The sequence below is a fragment of the Sorex araneus genome, chromosome 1, assembly GCF_027595985.1.
Source record: "Sorex araneus isolate mSorAra2 chromosome 1, mSorAra2.pri, whole genome shotgun sequence".
Lineage (NCBI taxonomy): Eukaryota > Metazoa > Chordata > Mammalia > Eulipotyphla > Soricidae > Sorex > Sorex araneus.
Genome location: NC_073302.1, coordinates 248,308,070 through 248,332,605, shown reverse-complemented (window position 1 = coordinate 248,332,605; position 24,536 = coordinate 248,308,070). Strand labels below are relative to the sequence as shown.

Here is a 24,536-nt window from a genome sequence, read left to right as displayed (position 1 = left end):
TCCTTTTTTCTTTCCTTCTCTCCCTCTTTCTCTTCCTCTTTATCTCTTTCTCTTCTCTCTTTATCTCTCTCCTCTCTCTCTCTTTCTTTCTTTCTTTCTTTCTTTCTTTCTTTCTTTCTTTCTTTCTTTCTTTCTCTTTCTTTCTCTTTCTTTCCTTCTTTTATTTCTTTTTCTTTCTTTTTCTTTATCTCTTTATTTCTTTCCTTCTTTCCTTCTTTCTTATTTTTGCTTGCGTGCCACACCCAGGGATGCTCAGGGCTTACTCCTGGTTCTGTACTTATGGATCACCCCTGGTGGGGCTCAGGGGGCTATATAGGGTATGAGGGATTGGACCAGGTTGGCTGCATGCAAGGCAAGCACCATATAAGCTGAAACATCTTTGTAGCCCCTAAAGGGCTGGCCTTTAACATAGTTCCAGTGACTATTGATGAGTGGACATATATAATTTTGTGTTATGGGTTCTCTCAATCCTCTTTGGTCCTTAGCCCACAAATTTTCACCACTGTCTGAAGGTAAAGAAATTATTGTTAACAGTATTGAATGGTCAATTGCAAGCCCTGGGGATCTTCACTGCAGAAAGAGAGAGGTAGGACCTAGGACAGGGGTCCCCCCCCCACACACACAGTGGAGGGCAGTCCTAAAAGGAAGGTCAGGCAAGGTCTCCTTCCTGGACCTCCCCCCACTAGACAGAGATGCCAATTCCCCTTTAGTAGCACCACTGGGGCTGGGAGGCAGATGTCACATGTGATTAGTGGGGATGTTTTTGAGGTTGTAGACAGCTAATCTTTCCACTGACAAAGAGCCCAATTCCCAAGGAGGTGGCCTGAAAACACTTGAAACAAGGAAAAGTCAGATGGAAAGAATAAATGAGGCTGTAACGGCCTGTTGTTTAGTCCCTACAATTAATGACAGACTGTCATACTGTAGCTGTACTTCACGTGGAAAGGTGGCAGAAAGAAAAAAAAAAGCAGAGGGGGAAAAACCAAACAATAAAAAGCCCAGGGTGTTTCCACAGGGTGCCTCTGGTTCAGCAGTAAATCACTGGCACACTCTAATAAATCTGCAAAGGTGTTGCAGATAATTAACAGATGCTGTACATGGGAATGCGGAAAAAAATCAAGCCAATTATCAAGCTTATCCGCAACTGAGAAATCATCCACAATGTTAAATTACCAACGGGTATTTAATCAATTAAGCAACATGTAGGAGTGAAAATCAAAGGTAATTTAGAATTCTGTTTCCTACTGTATATCTGAAGAGGCGGTGGGAGTAGCAGGGAGGGCCCGGGCCTGAAAGCTGCACCTTTCAGGGCCGCAGTCATTTCTGCCTCCTGGCAGGGAGCAAAGCGAGTGGGCACCCTGCAAGGGGGAGAGGAGCGTTCCCTGTGCTGCCCTGCAGGCTCAGCGACTGGCAAAGGCAGCTGATGGGAAGAGGAGCAGAAATGATGGGAAGTGGAACATGGAGCAATAACTAATATTAATGGACACACACACATACAACAGCCTTGTCATGCTCAGTCCTACTTAGCATCAAGCCACTTGCCTTTTTCAATTTAAATTTTTTTTTAAAAAAATCCGGTTTGTTTCTATATAAAGGGAAGGGGCGGGGGACCTGATATGTCATTCCCAAGTGGGAATCCAAATTTATGGATTCCAACCACATAATCCTCAATTTGCATATTTCTGCATATATAAACAAGGATTCTTAGGTTGGTCTTGGTTCAGTGTCTGGGAAAGCACATACCAAGGTAAGCATTTTTTTCCCCCCCACTGGGAAAATGACAGAAATTCTGCCTCCACCTCACTCACTCCCCTGATGAGAGGAGCAGAACCTCATAGGTCTCCAAACACCTTTGGGGGCTTTAGAGCATCAGATTTAAAAAAAAAAAAAGGTCCTTCGTAACAATAAATTGCACTCTCATTTGAAGTGTCCCATTATTGTGAAGCCAGTCAGTATTCACCATGCTAACAGTGCTAATAAAGAATTCATTCGGTATTCATGTGGATGTTACATCCAGCACCATTGGTATTCCACTATAATTTAGCATTACTTAATGGGCACTAAAGTGTTACCCAAATGATCAATATCACAGGACTTTTTGGTTCCTCAAACCCTATATAAAGAGCTTATTTTACAACTGTGAGCCAAAAATCATTGAACAAATAAACCTTACCTTCTATAATTTGGGGATTTTGAAAGAGGGGAGTATCATTTAGGACTTTAATATTGACATGCTAGAGATGAAGAGGCATTCGATGAAAGACATGTAACTCATTAAAAAAAAAGAAGAAGAAGAAGAAGCCAACAAAGACAGTATACTTACTTTTAAATTACAGGTTCAAAGCGTACACTGTGGAGTTAAAAATAACAGCTGGATGACCAGGGACTAATGAGACAAGCTGGTCCTTTTAGGCATCAGGGAAGATCAAGTTCTGAATTCTTCTCTGGGGTAGATACTCACACTCCACAAAGGCACTGATGCCGAAGGACGGGCCTGGCTAGCCAGACCTTCCCTCCCCTTGGGGAATCTGCTTCAGAAAGAGGTGTGCTAGGGCATGCGGGCTAGCCCAGGGGACCAAGACATTGCTCCTGAGAAGAAGCCATGGATGGCATCCTTGCCATTTTTAGTCCAAGGAGAAAACCATTGTCATCACATTGTAGCACATTTTTCTGTTTAATGTTAGATTTTTTTTTCTCAAAAAAAAAATCAGGCAAAGTGTCTTGGTTTGTTTCTGAGCTCTTTATTATGAAAAAGGGAGTTTTGTTTTCCCCCCTCCCTTTTGGGGGTGGGGGAGAAAAGCCCTCTGCCTGCTAAGCATTAAGGCAGACACTTTTCTGGATGAGAAGCAAGTCTGAGCTGGATTTTGGAACTGACAATGAGAGAAGACAATGGCGGGACAACTGCCCACTCGAACAGAAACCAGGATGGCTGCAGCCACACTATTCTCTGCCAATCCAGCTGTGGGATGGTGGTTAGAAAGTAATAATAAAATCACCAACCTCAGAATGCTTTCGCCAAATGTCTATGTTCTTGCGCTGAGCTTTCGAGAAATGGTCCCAAGCTTTTTGTCTGGTAGAAGCGTTGAAAACGGCCACAATCTGCTCAACTTTGGTGAACAAGGAAGTCAAACAAGACAAGTAATTTATGTTGTGATCACTATAGGGAAGCAAAGCAAAGACACTAGGAGTCTATGGATGATGTCAGGACAGAAACAACATCATCAATATCCATCCCGTTAGTGCCTTTTTTTGTACTTACATGTTAGCAAGGTTGGGGCTCTCTCCTTTCAAGTCTGTCTCCATAACTTTAGGTTAAAACAAATTCTAAATAGGACTGGGATAAGTTCTTGGACATCTGCTTCCATGCATTCTTTGGCTCTTGTTTAAAAATGTGATTTGGTATAACAATATACCTAGATCTAGGTATATATTATTATACCAATAGTTATAAATCTAGGCTCTGGTGTTGGCATACAGATAATATTACAATACAGTATTAAAGAAAATAATGCCTCAAAGGAAGGGGGGAGCTTAGGGTGGAGTGGCTGAATGAGGAAGAGCCAAACAAAGTTTTTCTCTTTCTTTACTTTTTTTTTTTTTTGCCTTCCATCTCAAGGACTCAGCTGCACCCATCTGAGAGCATCATTGTACCCAAATATCCAAGCTGGGCCAATAATGAGCAGTTGAATCACACCTCCCCCATCCCAGGGCCATTTTTACTCTTTGGCTCCATTCTCTACCCACTGCAACTACCACAGTCAGCCCTCCTGCCCTCTGGCAGACTCAGGAGCCGTGTTCTCCAGCTCAAAGCAGATCAGGCTTACCCAGTGGGCAGCACAGGAGAGCAGGTCTCACTTCCACGTCCGATGCATATCTATGGCACTTCCAGAGTTGACCACAATGGCATATCATTCTCTGTTACTCCATTTTCACTTTTATAAGGCTCCCCTCCCTCCGGCACCCAACCACTGAAGTTCTAACTCTCTCACTTTGACTTAATTTAGCACTTCTTTGGCTTCTGGGCACAGTGCTACTGGACTGATGAATGTCTAGGGGTTGTGAACAAAACTCTATTACAGAGATGAGGATGGGCTCTTCAGAGTGGAGGGAAGGGGCAGGGCCAACCAACTGTCAATTCAATCCTACTTAAACAGCTATTGATCTAGTTAGCATGGGATTGAGGAAATTATTGCACTGAATTAACACAATGATTAAAGGAGAACTTCTTAATACTCAGGAAGGCACAGTGACAATGAGCTTCTCATGGATGTGAATGCTACTCAACATGAATCTTCCTTAAGTGATTCCCAAGGCTCTATTAGAAAAAAAGGACACCAGGGCAAGGGATGCAGCTGAAGTGGTAGGTCGCAAGCTAGCATGCTCCAAGCTCTGGCTTTAATCCCGGGCACCTCATGGCCTCCAGGAACCACTGGGTGCACACTGATCCCCTAAGCACCGCTGGGTGTGACCCTGCAACAATTTTATTTTTTGTAAAAAGAAGACTATCAGAACCCTTCCAATTCTTCCACGTGTCCAAAGATGTTAACAGGTGACAGACTAATTCCTACAGATGAATGATACCTGGTGTGTCACAATTCTGAAAATCCATACACAAAATAAATGAGTGTGTGATGGAGCAGAGGAAGAAAGCAGACTCCAGATCCCTTTCACTTTCTATGCTGGAGATATCTTGTAATGCTGATAAACGGCTTCCTGATCTCTGGGTAATTTTCACAGGGCTTTTTGTCTCCCTCAAGAGAGTCCCAACTCTAAATCTTCTTATCAAACTCTGTCATTGTGCCACATGATGAATGTACAGCATGCTACTTTAATAGGAGCATTTGCCTTCAACTTAGCTTATCCTCTTTTTAAGTGTATGTGGCTCCCCTCTCTCCACTCCTGCAGGAAGTAACAATGCCAGATTAGTCATGGGGTGTTGCTCTCTGCATGACACTCACTAGACTACCAGCCCCCAGGCCTGCCTGGCTGTACTGCAGTGGGGCCAGCAGAGAATTGGTTTGGTAACACTACTTCAGGTTTCCTCTGCCATCAGCTGAGACTTCCAGCTCTGTTAATAAGGGCCACCCAGAGCAGTCAATCCAAGGCTTTTGGACTGGTGGATAGTGGTGAGACTGGTTTTTGCAGGAGGTTATCTGGGATATGTGGTGGCTATCTGGGATTGTTGAGAGATATGGGCAGCATTGCTATAACAGCAGAGCTCTTTGATTGCCATCACTTGTAATTAAAGAATGTGGTGGTGCCATACATAAGAGAAAGAAATGGTGAAGATGGAGGCTGAGTGGTGATTGTCCAAATTCTGCTATCAGAACTAATAGCTAATAATAAAATATACTAAATAGAAAATAATATGTCCATATATATGTATGAGCATGGATGAAGCAGGTAAGAGAGACCCTTAAGTCACAAAGAGGAGAGAGTGCTTAGAAGAAATCTTGACTGAGTAGTTTGATACCACCTAGGTTCAAGGTAAAGGTAGATCTCCCACATAGCGACTCAGGCCATGCACTATGGTGTGTAGTTGCTGTTCGAGGGTGAATGACCAATTATTTAGAACATTCTATTACCACGTCCTAGTGTGTAAGTTAAATTCATTCATTCATTCAGCAAGGATGAGCCATTCCACTTGTGACTGATGTAGAAACATATGATTTCTAGATAGCCTTTAACCTTGAATGAGAGACAGTCCTTGAAAGAAAGACAATCTTTGTCCTTGATGAGATCCTACCTTTCAGGGAGAAAAAACAGACAGGCAGATGATTATCCTATACAAAAGAGTTAAGAAAAACACTTTAGGGATGCACTGACTAACCTGGGAGTCAGAGAACACCTCAGAGAAAACAGCATGTTGGACTGGTGTCAGTTAGTGAATCAGTGTTTGCTTAGCAGATATGGCAGCGACAACTTGTTTACAGGCTGGCATGACACTGTGAAAGAACTCTGTGTGAAGGTAGAGGGAGGGATGGAGCTTTTGCTGGGTGAAAATGGATCAGGAAGGATTGTGGATGCTAAGTCACAGGGTGAACTTTATACTGAAGACCAGAAGAGAGGTATCTGAGAGAAGTGATGAAGGTTTAAATTAAGGTAGAGTTTTGGATCTGAGAAATATACCAGACTAAAAGGACAAGTGCAAACAGATCTGAGAAAGAAGGCAATGAATTAATTTGGTGGCATGTTGAGTTTAGAGTCTGAAGATCTTTAAAAAGAAGCTAAAAAAGCAGATTGGGAGGTTCAACAAGAAGTCAGAATTTATTTTCTGGGCCATTCTTAACTTCATGCAATTAATTTAGCCTCTTCAGTAGGATAATTCAAGGAAAAATGAAATGTGATAGAATTCTATGATTCTTTTAATATGTTATACCTTAACCCACATATTAACCATTGAAAAACTTGTGGGGCCAGGAACTATCACAAAGGCCTCAAGTGGTTGAGCCCCAAGTTTAACCTCTGGCACCATATGCCTTCCTTAATGCCGCTAGGGTGACCTTAGCACCACTGGAATGGCCTTGGCACTGCTGAATTGAGCAGCACCAGGTTCCCAGGCTGTGTACCAGTGGGGTTCGCCCCAAGTCCCCAGGTACCACCGGGGTGCCCCCTATAAAGAAAAACAAAGTGCAGCTTGGCTTATGCTTGATAAACTGCCACAGTATTTTTTAGGTCCAGTTTGATTCTCTTATTTCTGTACATACTGCCCCTAAACCAGCCATTTATCTTATAAATGAAAGCTCTTGGGCAAACAAAAGGGCTCAGAAAGTGTGCTTGGATGAGCACAAATTCATCATCATTAGGGGGTAAAAACAACCTCAAACAGTATGACCTAATGGATGTGATTCAAAGGCAGCATATTTTAAAAATCATAAATCAGGATGACCGCCAAGTATTGGTGTCACAGGTGCAGACATACACTCTTGTCTTCAGCGGGGAAGTCCCAGAACAAACCTATGAATCCCCCAACTGTTTTAATACTTCTTCAGTATATTTCATCCTGCTTGTTTTATACAGATAAAACTACAAGTAGATACCAAAAGGGATCCTAAGAAGATTTCTCAGGAAGAAGCAAAACAGTACACAGGGAAGCAATGGCATTTTCTCAAAAGTGGAGCTTATAGAAGTTGTGCTGTGAGCAGTAGAAATTCAGTTAATCTCATATGGTTGCCTTTTCCACCTCTAATGTCTACAACACTTGACAGGCCTACAACAGTTGGTATACATCACATTTTAGAGGCACAGTTAAGCCTTAGATGATAAAGATTTGAACTAAAAGACTCTACTCATACATGGATTTTCCTATAAACAGATAATATAAATTTATAGTTCCAATAAATACTGTGTTGTAAATGAATTTCCTCTCATGATTTTCCTAATAACATTTTCTATTCTCTGGTTACTTTGTTTTAAGAATACAGTATACACAATACATATCCTATACAAAGTCAACTGTTTATGTTCTCAGTAAGGTTTCTGGTTAATAGGAGGTGATTAATAGCTGTTGAGGCAAGGTCAATGATATATGTGGATTGTCAATGACACAGAAGCAAGATGGGAGGTCTGTTCACAATCACTCCCTTGTCCACAGGTCGACTGCATTATCACCAGAAAGAACCTTTAGTCAGAATTTTTAAAATTTACTTTCTACACCTTACAAATATTTGCCCCCAATACTTATGTTTTCTGTTTATATCTGAACTAGATTATTTTAGGAACATGAAATTATTTTTCAAAAGTAAAAAAGTCAGTCTTAAGTGTCAAAAAAAGAGTACCTTGTACTGATCCAGCAGGTATAAATGAACACAGGGTAAGGATCAAGATGCCCAATACCCACCTCTGACAGAGCTAAAGATGCCCAACTGTTAAAGATGAGTGTTGGGAACCAAATCCAGGACCCCACACATGTGAGATATACCACCCTATTATTACGCTTTTATATATACTACTTTTATTTAAAACTTTTAATAAATAAAAGTTTTAATGAAATCAAACCTTTATGAAATAGAACCTGTGAGATTATTATCATTCTTGGAAATCTCACTGAAAACTTCTCGTTACAAGAGTAACTGAGGCGTACACAATGTTTTCCTGTTTATTTGAGCATAAATAGATTGCAATTGGGCAGTACTAAACCGGAAAGAGTCAGGAGCCCTCCCTGAGCAAGAACTGCAGTGAGACGTTTATAGAGACAAAGCAGAAGCAAGGCAAGGGGATTATTGATTGGCTGTAGCTCACCGTCTAATTGGCTGCTTGCAATTGGTCGTCCTGAGACTTCGATTTCATAAGCTGGAGGCATTAGCAGACTTAGATCTGGGTTTGCAAACACGGGTTGCAAACATGACATTAGAGCTACCTCGGTCTAATGACATTCTTGTTTGACTAGTTTTTGCACCTTCTTCATGGTTATTCATAACCTTGTTCATATGTGTGTGTACATGAGCTTAAACCTGAAACATTTAAACCTACAGACATTAAATATATCACTGAATGCCTATTTTTACAATGAAAATGAATCCATAACATTGGATTAGTTTGGTTTTTGCTTCTCTTGGTAATCTGCCTCCCTCCCCCTGCCCTTCCCACTTCCTAAATGCTGCTTAGCTGGGTTGACAATGAACTTCTCCAGAAAGAAGCCCTTGAGCTCCATCTGCTCAGGAAAAGAAAACCAAGACTAGGCATACATTCACCCAGAAAGAGACAGCAGTGAAACCAGCTTGCCGGGAAAGAGCAGGGTCCCCTGAAACAAATCCACATATTTCTAGGCTGCACACAGCCAAGTCCAGGAAGGAAAGGTGAGGTGTCTCCAAAGGACACAGCCACAGTGGGCTCTCTCCTCAGTGCTCCCTGAGCACAGTCCTTCTCTGTCACAGTCCCTGTACCTCCTGCTTCTTTGTTCCAACTAAACAGAGGTGAAAGAGCCTGAAACTTAGTTAGTGTCTCAAGTACCCAGGGAACCTGATTAAGTCCGTATAGGCAGCAGGCCCGCTTATACCAAGCGCCTCAAACAAATCTGCAGGTTTAATTTTGTTATTAATTGCTATATGGATTCACAATAGAGCTTAGCTCAATAGGGTTCTGAGAAAAATAACGTTTTCCACTAAGGGATAACATTTCCCTCACAAATGCTCTATGAGCAGTTTATAAGAGAGTTTCAAAGACACATAAGCTATGGAACCATGGGCCTCCCCATACTTGTTAGCTAGTTAGATTTTAAAAGTGAAAACCTAGGGGTGAATTGATGAAGATCGGCCCCCGAACTAAAGACAAAAGGGAATGAATTTAGTAAGTGGCTTGGGCACTCTGAACCTCTGAGGAGCAAAGGCAAAGCTGGAGGGAGGAAGGATGGGTGGCCTGTTCGTGCCAAACCCGGACACAGGGAGTAGCTCTGAGCTTCTCAGATTCCTGCTCACTCTCTTAGGCTTTGCGGCCTGAGCATACTGGAGCTTGCCAGGCAGTCTGGTCAGCATCCCAGAAAACAGAATTAACAAAGTCAAACCCAGGGAGGAAAGAGGGAATTCTGGGACTCTGTCTTGAGGTGAGAATAAAGCCTGGCCCCTTGAGCCTGTTACAGGCACCATTAAACCGAGCCCATGATGCAATCAGGGAGTAGTCTGTGAGCCAATCAGTGAGCAGTGTGCTTCTGAACCTCCTGACAAGATGAGGTGGGAGACTTGGCTCTTTGAAGATCCAGGACGGGAATAGTCAAAAGTGGAGGGTCAGGGGGGTAGAAGAGAAAGAAAAAAAATAGAGGGACGGGGAAAGAGAGGAACATGTTGACTAAATTTTAAAACAAGAAATAGGATGTTTCTGAAAAATTTCAAACAATGAGGAAATGTTAATGTGATTCAAATAAATGGAAAGATATTGGGAGACGGATTAGTTTTTAAGACTTGTATAAACTTTTTTGTATACTCCATTTCATGGAACTGCAGATGCATTTGATGAATGCGTTTCATCAAATACTTTAGAAAGTAGCAAAACAAAAATCACTGTCACTGTCATCCCTGCCGCTCATTGATTTGCTCAAGCGGGCACCAGCAAGGTCTCTCTCCATTGTGAGACTTGTTGTTACTCTTTATGGCATATCAAATATGCCACGGGTAACTTGTCAGGCTCTGCCATGGGGGCGAGATACTCTCAGTAACTTGCTGAGCTCTCTGAGAGGGGTGGAGGAATCGAACGGTGGTCAGCCTCATGCAAGGGGAACACCCTACCCGCTGCACTATCCCTATTCTAACTTAGTGGTTTCTTATATATTATATACAAAGTGTTTTAAATGCAATGGATCCCCAGCCTAAATGATCCCTAAGGCATACATAAAATTAATACATATATAAATATATAAAAAGTGATATATGTAACAAAAACCAGAGAAGTAAAATTTCATTATCTTGTTCAGAATTGCCTCCCACTCAGTTAATTTCTAATCAGTGAAAGTAAAGCACTTATTCAGATTTTACCAATATCCACCCAGAGAAAAGTCATGTTTAGGCCAGGGATGGAATCAACAGCAAAGCACTTGCTTTTTATGTGTGAGGCCCCAAGTCTGATCTTCTGCACCGAACACAGTGAATTTTTATATGTGAAATCTTTTTTTAACAAACAATAAAAAGTCATTTATACAACTGTCCTATACTTTGCTCTTTTTCATTTAATGTATATTGGGATGCTATATGTGTGTTTATTATTTATAAGATGGTAGTGAATACTCAGTCATGTATTCCAATGTTGCTTGTACATTAAAATTTCTTATCAGTAAAAGTAGTAGATAAAAGACTACCTGAATATTTTAAAAATTTTATTGAATCACCGTAAGATAGTTACAAGCTTTCAGGTTTGGGTTACCATCACTCAATGATGAAACACCCATCCCTCCACAAGTGCACATAACCCACCACCAATATCCCTGGTATACTCTCCCCCTTTTCCACCCTCCTCCTGCCTCCCTGGCAGACAATATTTCCAATACTCTTTTTCTATTTGGGGGCATCATGGCTTGCAACACAGATACTGACAGGCCATCATGTTTGGTCCATTATCTACTTTTGGCACACATCTCCCATCCTGATTCCTCCAGCCATCATTTTCTTAGTCATCCCTTCTCTATTCTATCTGCCTTCTCCCCTCCACTCATGAAGCAGGTTTCCAGCTATGGAGCCTTGTATCCTCTTGGCCCTTGTATCTACTTCCTTGGGACTACTTGAATTTTGAGTCTATTGCCAAATCACATTCCACTTTTATGCCCACTGAACATTTTTTTCATATTGTTTCCCTCACCCTTTTCCAAGAGCTGGTAATCATACCTTTATTTTTTACCCTTTTCCATGGAAGCGAGAAGGCACAAATTACATGACAGCCATTTCTTAGCCCTAGAGTGATCTGCATGTTCAGACTTACTAGAACACTTAAAATGAATTGACATTTGAGTTCACATTTATTCTGTACCATCAGGCTGCCCTCTGGTTGGTGGCTGACTCATGGTTGAGAGTGACCAAGGAGCGAGAAGAAGATGAGTATGGTTTCAGGATCTCTAGCCTCCCATAACCCTCAAAATCATGTCCCGTCCCTGTTACCCTGTATGTGACCATGGATTTCATTAATGATATTATGAAAATGATGTAAGAGTTGTCAGTTCTTTCTAATTCCCTAAACACACTGACCAGGCAAACCTGCATGATGATTCAAAATACTGGTTCTCAAAGTGTGGTTCCAGCATCAGCACAGAAGCTACGGCTTTGGAACTGTTGCTTCTGCTCAGTCCCTTACTAAATAGAAATGTTGGGCTAGACCCCAGAAGACCATATATTTTTAAACATACTTATCCCATTATTATCGAGATCATTGACAAACAAGTGTGTCTAAGTGTAAGATATGTAACAAGGGTTTGATATGTGACATAAACAAGAAGTTTAGTTCAAACATCTCAGTTATCACTTTTTTTACTGTATTTTAATACTTTATTAATACCATGTATTAAATAGAAACAAATCACACACTTCTCCCCACTCACTCTTTTAAACAACCAATATAGATACTGAACTTCACTCCCATAATCTCCAACATACCCCTATAGGTAATACACAATCCCAGGAGTAGCAGTGTAGTATCTCGTAATGCAATTCTCTTATCACTTTTTTATGGATGTGATCAGAACTTTTAAGATCTACTCTCACAGAAGCTTTCAAATATGCAGAACAGCCATCATGTTCGGTCTGTAATTTACTTTCAGCACGCAGCTTTCAACTGGAGTGGGTCCTCCTAACATTCTCTACTAAGTGCTTCCTTCTCTATCTCAGCTGCCTTTTCTCCCAGCACTCAGGATGAAAGCTGCATGCTGAAAGTAGACTATAGACCGAGCATGATGGCCACTCAATACCTCTATTGCAAACCACAACATCCAACAGGAGAGAGAACAAAAGGGAATGACCTGCCGCAGAGGCTGGTTGGGGTGAAGGGGGTTGGGGTGGGGGTGGTGGGAGGGATACTGGAAACATTGGTGGAGGAGAATGGGCACTGGTGGAGGAATGTAAACCAAATGCAAACATGAAAGTTCATAAGTTTGTAACTGCACCTCATGGTGATTCACTAATAAAAATTATAAAAAAGAAATCAAAACAAGCAACACTGCAGCTTCTACGAATAAATATTTTTCCAGTTCAATATGTAGAACGGCATCATTATCCTTATGCCATGTATCTCAACCCTAGAACTTACAAATGGAGAATCTTCTTTTAGTGTGCTCAGGTGTGACTCCCAGCATGTTTGCGGGACCACGCAGTGCCAGGGACTAAACCCAGGTCTCTGAGATGCAAAGCATGTTCTCCAGCCCTCTGAGCTCTCTATCTGGCTCACTATCTCCCTTCTGACCACCTTTATCCATTTTCCCCCTCTCCCACCACCAATCCAGCTACACAAGTTCTCCAGGCAATTCCAATGTGTCACAGAGTTTAAGAGCCAAGATTTCACTTTAAACTTGAACTCACTTAAATTCCCCAGCACCCGCCAAGGTAGGTGCCCCCTTCACACTGCTAAAGGGGATACAATTCACAGAGCAGCGTGTGTTCCTGATCAGGGCATCTGCTCAGTAGGTCAAATTGACTATCTACACTCATTTGCCAATGTTTTTATTTTGGGCAGAAGATCCAAAGATGCCTCTGCTGGTTCTCACAGTCCCAGCAGGGGACAGTGGTACAAGTGCCTAATCTGGGTCCGAAGGCACCCGTGAGCCAGCCATGGCAAGAAAGTCTCCGAGGGCCCTAGGAGCCAAAACTTTCAAGGAATCAGAATTCTTAACACAAAAAAGGCAAACCTTAGAGAAGCTGCATCCACCCCTCTCCCAAAGTGATCTGAGGAATCTGAAAGCATGAAGCAGAATCGAAATGTCTGGGAAAAGGGCTCCTCTCTTGGGCGGCACACTCTTTAATCCAAGAATCACCTCTGTTCTCTGACCTCCAGCAGGGGCAGAATTAGTAAGATTCAGCAAGGGCACTTGAGGAGGAGGAGCTGTGGGTATGTTTCTTGGAATGGCACACCTTTTCCGGGGCTATGTGAGGGGAGTTTATTATTAACCCCTCTCTCCACCACTAAATCACGGGAGGCCTGAAGAACGTCTGCATCTGATTGGATCTCCAGGAGCAGGGGGTGGACCAGACCGGTGGTTCTCAACCAGGGACATATGTCCCCCCCCCAAAAAAAAAATCTCCAGGATAGTTCAAAGGGGGCATCTGTGAAAATCAAGTAAGTTGGGGGCCATGGTCTGAGGTTAGGTGGCCAAACAGCAGGATGGGGGAACTACAAAAAGAAAATAACCAGCAGGGCAGGGGGCTACAGCAGATCCTGGGAGGGAGGCCATGATGGAAAAAAGCTTGAGAAACTCTGGACTAGACAGTCCACATTTCTTTTCTAGTCTGCAATCCTGTGGCAGAGAGAGCAAAACTTCTGAACTGTTGAAGGGCCACAGTGATCATGGCAGATACACATAAACATGTGGAGGCTCTCTGTCCTCACATGGAAATCCTTTCACTTCGGAATCCCCACCCTTTCTCAGGTCCATTTGGAAAATAGCTGAGACATGCACATATTCTCATTCTCTCTCTCTCTCTCTCTCTCTCTCTCTCTCTCACACACACACACACACACGGACTCCTACACAGACTCACATACTCTCACACGGACACACACTAGTTCACATATATTCAGACATGCACTCACATACTTGTACTCACACACACACACACACACACACACACACTCTTACACTGGCCGGTGCCATTTTTTCTACTCTCTACAAGCAGGTTTCAGGTCACTATGAACTCCCAGAGTTTTGAGTCAATCCTAAATACCAGACTTCACTGTGCAGTTTCTTGAAATTCAGTCTCTACAATTCTTTATTGCAACAGAGTGTTAGACTTAACTGCTGTCATATTTTTAATATAACCAAAGCATTTTTCCTTTTTAATAATAGCATAGTTGTATGTCTTATTGGGGCTCATCATATACATTTTTAGCAAAAATTAAATGAGTGAGATCCCTCCCCCACCCCACCCCCCAAGGCTGAAATCAGTTCTAGATGCCTCCCACATCCTCCGCCATCATCTCCAGTGTGCTGTGAAATAAAAAATGTGGCCTTATTCTAGACCCAGTAATGTTCACTAAAAAACATTTTCTCTGGACAGGTATTCCCTGACAGTCAAGTGGTGTTTTCTTTTTTTTTTATTTTGATCAAAATTATGTTTCCAGCATTTGAAAATACTGGCAAACCAGCAGTATGATTTTTGAGAAATAGCAAACCTGTCCAGTTGCTAAAACAGTTATGAGAAAATTTCTTTTCCTCTTGGATGAGCAATGGCAATGAGGACCACAGACATGGGAAAATGTTTTGACACTTCATAAAATTCTTTCTAGGAGCCAAATTTCCCCGAGCAAGGAAAAATAGAAAAGTTTCAGTGGACATATTCCTAAGAAGTAAATGATTTTGAAAAGAGTGCTTCAGGTGGAAGGAATGTGGGCAAGAACACAAGACTGCCTGGAGGAGGGGCTGGGAGGTAGGGGATAACCAGAGATTAGTGTCCCTCACATCCCACCAGCTTTCAGAGCAATGTCTGGCACGAGTAAATAGTCCAGTAAATAGTGGAGGATGACTGGTGTGTCATCATTCACTCCAGCACCCGGGGCTCGACCGATTTTAGTCAAGAAGACAAATGAGCTATGGCAGGTGGACAAGGGTCAGTGCAAGAAGCGGACTCTTGAGAAGATTTCTGACCAGTCTGTTGCCCTTCAGGGGCCATGCACACCCCTGGGGTAGAGATATGGCTTTAACATCACAAATATCACCTTTGTGGTGGGGAAGAAAAGAGACAGGCTGTTGTGGACAAACCTGACCCAGAGCTCTGAGGTCAGCCTCGAAGCTGCGGCCCTCACAGCTGGTTGCTAGGAGACCCATAAGTTTAGATACGCAGAGATGCCAAGGCAAGCCAAGAGTTCGAGTGAGACACAGACTTCTCTGAGATGCAGAGGGACCTCTGGAGGCAGTCTGATCAGACTGCTCACTGCAGAGATGAGAAACACTTTCCCAAACTCATCTGGGATAAAGGAGCTTGGATTAGAAGCAGGATCGCCTGGGGTCTCATCAAAGTCCCTCTACTACTGTCTGTTTTCAAGCTCTGTGATGAGGTTAATGCCACTTCCTATTACCAACATGGAAAGTAAATTTGCATGGAGTGGGAGAGGTGGTGTGGCAGTCTTCTGGCAGTCTTTGGAAACATGGCAACCTGTTTCCTAAAGGAAGGGAGATTTCCAGGAGGGCACTGAGTAACTTTCTTTCTGAAAAGGGCCAAAGACTGTGGGATACTACATCGTGTCTACCTATAAGCTGTAAATTTATAGCTATATATTCCACAGATCATCTTCATTTTTCACATAAAGGAAGCACACACATGGTAGGAAGCAAACTGTGCATATAAAAGCAGTCAGTCGTCTGGGGTTCTAATCTGCTTCAAAAATTTGACATAACAAAGGTCTATCATATCTGCTTTCTGAATCTTGGTTATCTATTCTGAAAATAATGTTTTTTGACTCCAAGGTAAGCTCTGGCTCTAACATTCATATATTCTAAAGTTCCTTACTTTTCATTCCCACCCATTATTATGGATATTAAATTATTTTTTAGAAAATTAATAGTTTTATTTAAAGAGATTTATGTAGAGAAATGGGAGAGAGAGTGACTGTGTGTGTGTGTGAAAGAGAGAGAGAGATACAGAGACAGAGACAGAAACAGAGAAAGAGAGAGAGAAGGGTATTCAAGAAAGCACATGGCTTTCTCCAGAGCATAAAGCATTCACTATTTACTTTTTATTTACTTTTTAATGTGTCTTTTTAAAATTCTATTCTAGGTAACATTAATGGTTTTGTTAGACAAATTTCCTGTCCCCTCAATACCAACATGCCCAGACTCTCTTCCTCTCTGTCTACGTTGCTCCTAGTCTGTCTCTTCCCTCCTTCCTTCTGGCCTCTTTCATTGCTTAGGAAACCTCAATTTTGGAGCCAAAGTGCAAGAGTTTGTTCTCATTCCACACTGTATGTTTTCTTATTTCAGTTCTCTATATTCCCAGATGTTATTTTTATGGCATGTCCTGCTGGATTAATATTAATCAACCCTTCTCCACTGCTATCTGCTTTCTTATTAGTTGACTTCCTTCTCATTTTACCAGGAAGCGTACTGGAAAAGTACCAAAGTGGGAATATCATGGAGTGTTTAAATTTTCAGTAGAGGTGTGTGTCATAACCAGGCAGGCACCATTGATCATCTTGGCATGCATATTAATAATTGAGTGCTATGGTACATGCTTCCTGAACTTTAGACACAGCCCCTCTCTAAGCTCTGAAGTGACAAGCTTTGCTCAGAACTGAAAAACTGCAAGTAGGCAGGCCTCTGGGGAGTTCCTATGAAGTGTAAATTTTTAAAGAAGCAAAGAAAATCAAAGCCCCCAAATTCTCTGAACTGAGAAACCTGGGGAAATTCTCCCAAATGGACAGGTTAAGATATGGCATAAACATGAGTCAAGGATGATACAAGGATAAGCTGACACGAAAGTGAGATATTTCACCTGAGCTGAACATAGTTTTTCTCTTTCTTCTCTTTTTAGTAATTGGTATCTACACAGCTGGCTCTGAAAGAAAGAGAAAGGCCCCGAGGAGAAAGATGCCAGGAGCGATGATGACCTCACTTAACACTGATGACTGCAGGTGCCAGGGAGATAGGACAGGAAGTCCGGCCATTGCCTTGCATGCAACCAACCTCAGTTCAACCCCTGGCGCCATGTAAGATTGCTGCAGCACCATTACAGGTCACTCCTGAGCACACAGATAGAAAGAACTCCTGAGCAACACCAAGTTTGAGGCAAAATTCCCCCTAATAAGCAATCCTTGGTCAGATGATTCTACATAGAGGTAAATGGATGTTGTGCTCCCCAAAGTCTTGGGTTTACTGGTCCCTTGACTCTTTAGGTCTAGGGCCTGAGGGAAACAGGGCTACATGGCATATTGAATAGTTCATTTTTGAGTGTGGACCAGAAGATATCAAAAGAAGGTTTGTGACTTCAATGTTGGCAGAACTGAAAACCAGAAGAACTAGAAGGTGACTGCTAGGGTTTGATGCTGACCATACTCTTAGTAGGCGTGTTGCTGTTGTTTTAAATTATTAATGGTGCTTGATCTTTCTCTCCTCATGAGATATTACTATTTTCTCAAGTAGCAAATCTAGGATAACTATGACAAACAATGTCAGGAGACAAGTATGTTTCTATGGACACACTGTAACTAAACTGCAGTAACTACTTAGCAAGTACTAACAACTTAATTAAATGTCCCTTATGTGCAACCAATACTCTATTTCCAACGACATTTATAAAGGCATCCACACTGCTTCTGTGTGTGGATCTTTGCAAGGTACCTGAACATTCCTCAAAGCTGAGTCCCGAGACTTCCCGTCAGGACGTCAGGACAGTCCCACTTGTGCTGTAAGTTCGTTCAGCAAGATACATGTTTCCAAGCTGTCTTAGAACAATTTCCTGACACTCCTGCTTTCCCATGGAGAAGTAACCTCAGAATGAATGGAGAGAAGCACTCAGGGCTGCTGGCCAGTTACCAGCAAATTACTAGTCATTTCAGAGAAAGATGAGATTTCATTGAATCTTTTTTTTTTCCCCAAACAATCCTGGTGTAATGTTAAATGAGAAATCCCAAACGTAATTGCTGTGCTATTTTCCAGGAATATTAACGCAGATAAATGGGCGTATGACAGGTTCTGCTCTAGGAAAATGCAGCAAGTATATCTACACAATGGGTTTTACAAGAACTGGTTTAGATTCAGTCCCATGTATTAGTAACACCAATCTCACTCTCCACAGTCGTCATTGCAATGAACAGAATAGCCCCAGACAGGAAATTTACAATTTAAAGGATAATGAAATATGCACACTGGGCACCAGTGAGCCAAGTGACTGCTAATATTTTAAAGACAAATGCTAGGCTTTGGTTTCCTTTGGATTTGGGAAGTTGGCAGCTTTGGAAACCCATAAAGAGAAGAATGGTCTTTTATGGGCTTGCTCAGTAAGTTCCTCAACTTTCCTGATGTATCTAGTAGGTTAAATTCTAGTCCAGGGTTTCCTAAAAATTATCTCCCATCTTTCCATCATCCTGAAGGATCCTGACTCAGATCCCTACCCCAAGGTTTCCTCCTCCTGATTCTCCAGGGCTTGGGTCTATCTCAGTAGTGAGAGTCATTGGGCAAGATCACAATCACTATTAATTGTGCTGAAATAATTCCCAGAATCAAATCATGGGGCAAAAAGGGGGCTTTAAAATAGTAAATGGCAGATGAGAAATTGAAAGGTTGTTGGACTGTTACTATTGGGTGGGGATGAATAGGAAGTTTTCTATTGACTCCTCCACCCACCTTTATTCTCCTAACAATATCCCTTTATTGCAATCCAGTTTTTGGCAAAGTTCAGTGACTTCTCCCTATGTGTATATTTTTAAAAATATTTATAAAATATATATTTTCTTTCCTTTTTTTGCGGCTCTTGCTGTCATGACCAGAGGCCACACACATAGCTGCAGGGCTTCCACACTTGGTTATGGTGCCTGGAGGAACTGCATTCTCTAGCTCCTGCACATTTCTGGGTGCAGTCCTCACTGCCAGTGGTTTCGCTTGGTTACAGTGCTCAAACATTTCAATTGTGGTGCTTGCGGTATTTGCACACACTTGGTTGTGGTTCACCAGAAAGATCTTGAATTCTGTGTGGTACACTTTTTGTTGTGTATGGGATCTCACAAGGCAGTGTTTGTGGGATTGTGCTTGGTGCATGTAGGGTGGTGCTGGAAAGTCAAACTCATAGTTTCACTCTTCCAAGGCAGGCACTGAGCTATTCCTAGGCCCACTTATAGCAATCTCTAATGAAAGGCTAGCTGGTGAATTTTTCTTTTTAATTTACTTAGCTACACATGCAAGGTGAAACCCCATTCATTATCCTTGGACACTGTTAATACCAAGGCCAAAACATTCTATGAGGTTTCTGCAAACTCATGAACTCACACATTCAGCATTCAGGCTTCCTTTCTGCCTTCCAATGAGCTCGTTCATTCACTCATCCACTAAATATGCATTGTGTATTGCGACACTCCAGGCTGATTGATGTCTATCGATGACTAAGAGAGACATGTCCTTTACTTTACGATGCTTGTTATAATAATCAAAAGAAGATCAGTTATTACATCATTATACATTTTGATTAGTTCTCCAAAGAAACTGGGATAATGCAGTGATGGCAAACCTATTAGAAGAGAGGAGATCAGAAGGGATTTTCTTAAGGGGACTCTTGACTTTTGGCCAAATCCTAAAGAATAAGAGGGGCTCAGAGTTCAGGAAGTGGGGAAAGAGAGCCCCCTCCACCCCAGCCTGATGGGAAGGAATGGACAGCGGCATGAGGTGGCTTTGATGGTTTAGCAGGAAGAAAGCCAAAAGGGCTGAATGATGCACAGGTACTCAACGGAAATGAGAGCTGAAAGAAGGAGGTACAGAGAGATTTATTGCCTAAAAGAGCAGCTATAATTTTAAATGCAATGAAAAGACACTCAAAGGAATTAAATGGGAAAGTTATGATCTGAATGATATCAGACACTGTGTAAAAGCAGAAACTGAACTTGGGCCAGAAAGACAATGTAGGCATTAAGGCAAATGCTTAGCATGAGGCTGAAACTGGTTTGATCTTAGACATCACTTGTTCCCCAGAGCACTATTGGGGGAGTCCCCTGAGAGTTTCCAAGCACCACCAGGTATGGCCTCCCAAACAAACAACACACTAAAAAGTAATTTAAGGATGTATTAGACCAGTCCTGAATTAGAGTAAGAGTGACAAGGGCTATGTATGGTGGAAACTTGCACAATTCCTCCGACTGACCTTCTCCCTTTCTTCCTTATTTCAAGAGGTCCGACTGCATTCTGGAGAGCAGTGGGCTCAGGCAAAAACGCTTACTTCCTGTTTCTCTTGCAGTAAGGTTCAGGAAACTATAAAATAATAGATTTTATAGATTGAAACAAAAGACAGCCTCTTGGAAATATTCAGGCAGCTTCTAGTTTCTTGCTCTAAAGATGGAATACTTGCTCATTCTTTTCTTTTCCTTGTGTGATTCTTGTCTGTGCAAAATTACTGCATTTCACAGTATAATTGTTGCAGATTTGTGTGCCATTTTTATCCCAAAATGTGGGCTGTGACCATTCTGTGAAGGTGGTTTTAAAAACTGTGCTAGTATTACTTAATCGTTGCTGTGGTGCATTGATTACGTGGTGAAATATGGCATGAGAAGGTAGGAACAGTGGCAGTCACCAGGGCCTTCTAGGAAAAGCTAACTGCTTCATGGAAACCTCAGATCTACAGCCTTGAGCCACTGAACCAGCGCCAATTCATAGCTAAATCTGGATATTGCGGTGGGTGGAAAGAAAAAAATACACTTGTTTAAGTTATGGAGGGATTTATGTCACTCGCAGGGGGACAGAGTGCTATTATTGTAGTTTAGGCAGTCATACAAGGTAAAATGAAGCAATGTGGGTTAGTTTTGAAGACAATATCCATGGCACTTCCTGAGTGTCTGGATTTGGAGTTTGTGGGAGTTCGTGGGCGGGCCCTGCAAAAATGACTTACAAAATTTTGAGTTGAGAGTTCATTTAAATAGGAAGAAAACCCCAGAGGAGTCCCATGTCCGAAGGTCAAAAGCAAGGATTGCATATTTTAGAGTTAAGGAACCTTAATGTTATCAGTGACAGTGACCTCTACTCATATGGTCTCCAGGTAGTGGGATTTCTTTCCAAAATCCCTGTTCCTGGAACTCCCCAACTCCCATCCCCACTCTCAAAGTCCATCATCCATAGACAGATGGCTAGATAAAGAAGATGTGGTACGTTTATATGATGGTAGACTATTTGGCTATGTGTGTATGGGGTGGAGCGATAGCACAGTGGGTAGAGTGTTTGCCTTGCATGTGGCTGACCTGGGTTCTATTTTTCTGTCCCTCTTGGAGAGCCCGGTAAACTACCGATAGTATCCCACCTGCACGGCAGAGCCTGGTGAGCTACCCGTGACGTATTTAATATGCCAAAAACAGTAACAACAAGTCTCACAATGGAGACTACTGGTACCCACTAGAGCAAATCGATAAACAACGGGATGACAGTGCTACAGTGCTACATACTATTTGGCTACTGGAAAAGATGGATTTTTTTGCTCTTTGCAATAAAATGAAAGGAGCCTTATGTGAAGAGAAATGCCAGAAGGAAAAAAGACAAATATTGAATGGCTTTCTCATGTGTGAAATATGTGTATAAAATGATGAACAAATATAAAGAGGGAAAACAAACCAGTGGATAATATCAGTGGCTATTAACTACCTGAGCAGATGAGGGTAAAGGTATGAAGGTGAACCTAAAGGCATCAAGGTGGCAGGGCGGGTATAATATGGTAGATTTTATATGTAAAATAGAAGATAAAATTATCCCTCAGTGTTTCAGGGAGCGAGAGCATAGTGCAGAAAAATCATAAAGTGCCACTTGCCAATTAGAAGTTCACCAAGGACAATGGAATCTTTTGATTCTATATCTCTGGGTTCATTTTGTGAGACTTTCTCATATGGATTAGTTTGCAATCTCAAAAGCATAATAAGTCTTTGGATGTCATAATATCATAATCAACTCATTTTCACAGTACACATTGCACTATCAGGTCTCATGGAAAATGTTCACTTAGGCTGTGTAGCCTTGGGTTTGGAATCCCAAAAGCCTGTGCCTTTCGCTGATGACCTGGCAAAACCTGTGTAACTGACAAAGTTTCTCCAGCTTCTTGCTGTGCTTCAGAGAGGAGCAGATACAACTCACAACTCTGTCATTAGCTTTACTCCACTATTTTGGTATGTAAGGAATACCCATATTAACCATTTAATTTCATCACAACACAGAGAATGACAATTCTTTAAAAAAGTATCATCTTTCATGACGAGCTTTGCTTCCCACACAGTTTGGGCATCTTAAACTTTTTCCATCTCTGGCACCCTATATGGTCCCCCAACAACTAGCAGGGGTAATTTCTGAGTACAAAGCCAGGAGTAGTAGGCCCTGAGCACTGCTTGGAGTGGGTCCCAAAACATAAAACAAAATTAAAATTAAAAAAAAATTGGGAGTAGGGATATGGTTAAGTGCATGTCTGGAATGTGTGAGCCCTGAATTGAGTAGGAGGAGGAAAAGTGAGAGAAGAAAGAAAAGAATAAAATAAAAATAAATAAATAAATAAATGAAGAGAGACACAGGAAGGAAGGAAGGAAGGAAGGAAGGAAGGAAGGAAGGAAGGAAGGAAGGAAGGAAGGAAGGAAGGAAGGAAGGGAGGGAGGGAGGGAGGGAGGAAGGAAGGAAGGAAGGAAGGAAGGAAGGAAGGAAGGAAGGAAGGAAGGAAGGAAGGAAGGAAGGAAAAAGAAGGGAAGAATGGAAGGAGAAAGGGAGGGAGGGAAGGAAGGAGGGAAGGAGGGGAGGAGGGAAGGAAGGAGGAAGGGAAGGAAAGACGGAAGGAAGGAGGGAGGGAAGAAATGAAGGAGGAAGGAAGGAAGGAAGGAAGGAAGGAAGGAAGGAAGGAAGGAAGGAAGGAAGGAAGGAAGGAAGGAAGGAAGGAAGGAACTGACAATCTTTCTCAACTGAAAATTTTGCTATATGTAATTCACAATGGGCATCATTTGGAAAGTGAAAATGAAAATTTCTGCCTTGCCGTAGCCCTTCATTATATACTCAGGGAGGGAGAAAACTAGACTTTCTGCCATCCTATTTTGTCTGCACCCCTGGGTGCCCGTGTCTAGGTCCAGTTGAAGAGGAAGGAGCCTATGGTTCAAGATGGTACCCGCGGCCGAGAAGCTCAACACTAAGGTCAAGTGTCAGAAATCCCTTTATGCAACTGCGCTCCAACTCCAGGATGTTCCAGTGCAGCTTCCATCATTAACAATACATCTAAGTTTGTATCTTTAGCTCTTCTCTTGCTTCTCTTTAGTGGTTTCAAATCTAGGTCAGCTTATAGCTTATGAAGTTAGACACACTGGATTTCTTAAGTCACCTCATCAGGGGCTCCTTTTGTTTTGTTTTGGAGGACACACCAAGTGATGCTCAGGGGTTACTCTGAGCTCTACACACAGGAATTACTCCCGACAGTACTCTGGGGGGTCACATGAGATGCCAGGGATTGAACTGGCTGTGTGCCAGGCAAGTGCCCTACTCACCACACTATCTTTCCAGCCTCTCTGGGATCCTTTTAGAGGCTGCCTTACTGCTCCTTACTAGAGACTGCCAAAGAAAATCAAAGTCTCCCTCTGATCTAATGCATGGCTGACTTCCTGTTTAGAGCTATGGTTTAGGGCTCCTGTGTCAGATGGGACTCTAAACTGTAAAATGGATAATTCATGGGACATTTTTGATGTGCCAAAGGCAATCAGTAATCATTCTACTATTCAGGTGTTGGGTTTCTTCTTATAATTTGTCAGGAGTTTTACTGTTAAGAATTCTCTGCTCTTTCTCCTACTCATCTGTTCTAAACTTTCCTCTACCCATTAATCCATGCTTTGCTTTCTTTCCTTTAAAAGGAGTCATACTCATTTTATTTTATTTTCCCTACCCCTACTCTAAGCCCACTTGAGAACTGCTGATGCACGAGCCAATTCTCAAGACTCTCCCACGACGGTCATCAGAGGAAAAGAAGCTCTCTTTTCCCCATTCCTTTCTGATAAATGTGCCCTGGGGTTGTCTCACATGGAATGTCTGGTGATTTATCAGAGTTTATGCTGGGAACTTTCTATTTGTGTGTGGCACAAAGTTGGGCCACACCCAGCAGTGAGTGCTCTGGGGCTGTTTCCATCTTGGTGGTGCAGGAATATCCCCTAGTGGTGCTAATGCTGGTCCATATGTGGTTATGGGGATTTGAACCAGGTGCCTTAGAGTAAATGCTTTG

At 42.2% G+C, this 24,536-nt stretch overlaps 1 protein-coding gene across 2 annotated transcripts in view; it reads right to left on the bottom strand.

Moving 5' to 3' along the window:
- The window catches only part of ENOX1 (ecto-NOX disulfide-thiol exchanger 1), a 649,231-nt gene that overhangs the window by 127,183 nt on the left and 497,512 nt on the right, over positions 1 to 24,536 (bottom strand). For both annotated transcript variants that reach the window (XM_055124381.1, XM_055124426.1), the window contains exon 12: positions 3,001 to 3,107. In XM_055124381.1, the coding sequence (XP_054980356.1) occupies positions 3,001 to 3,107 (107 nt within the window). The remainder of the gene's footprint in view (positions 1 to 3,000; positions 3,108 to 24,536) is intronic.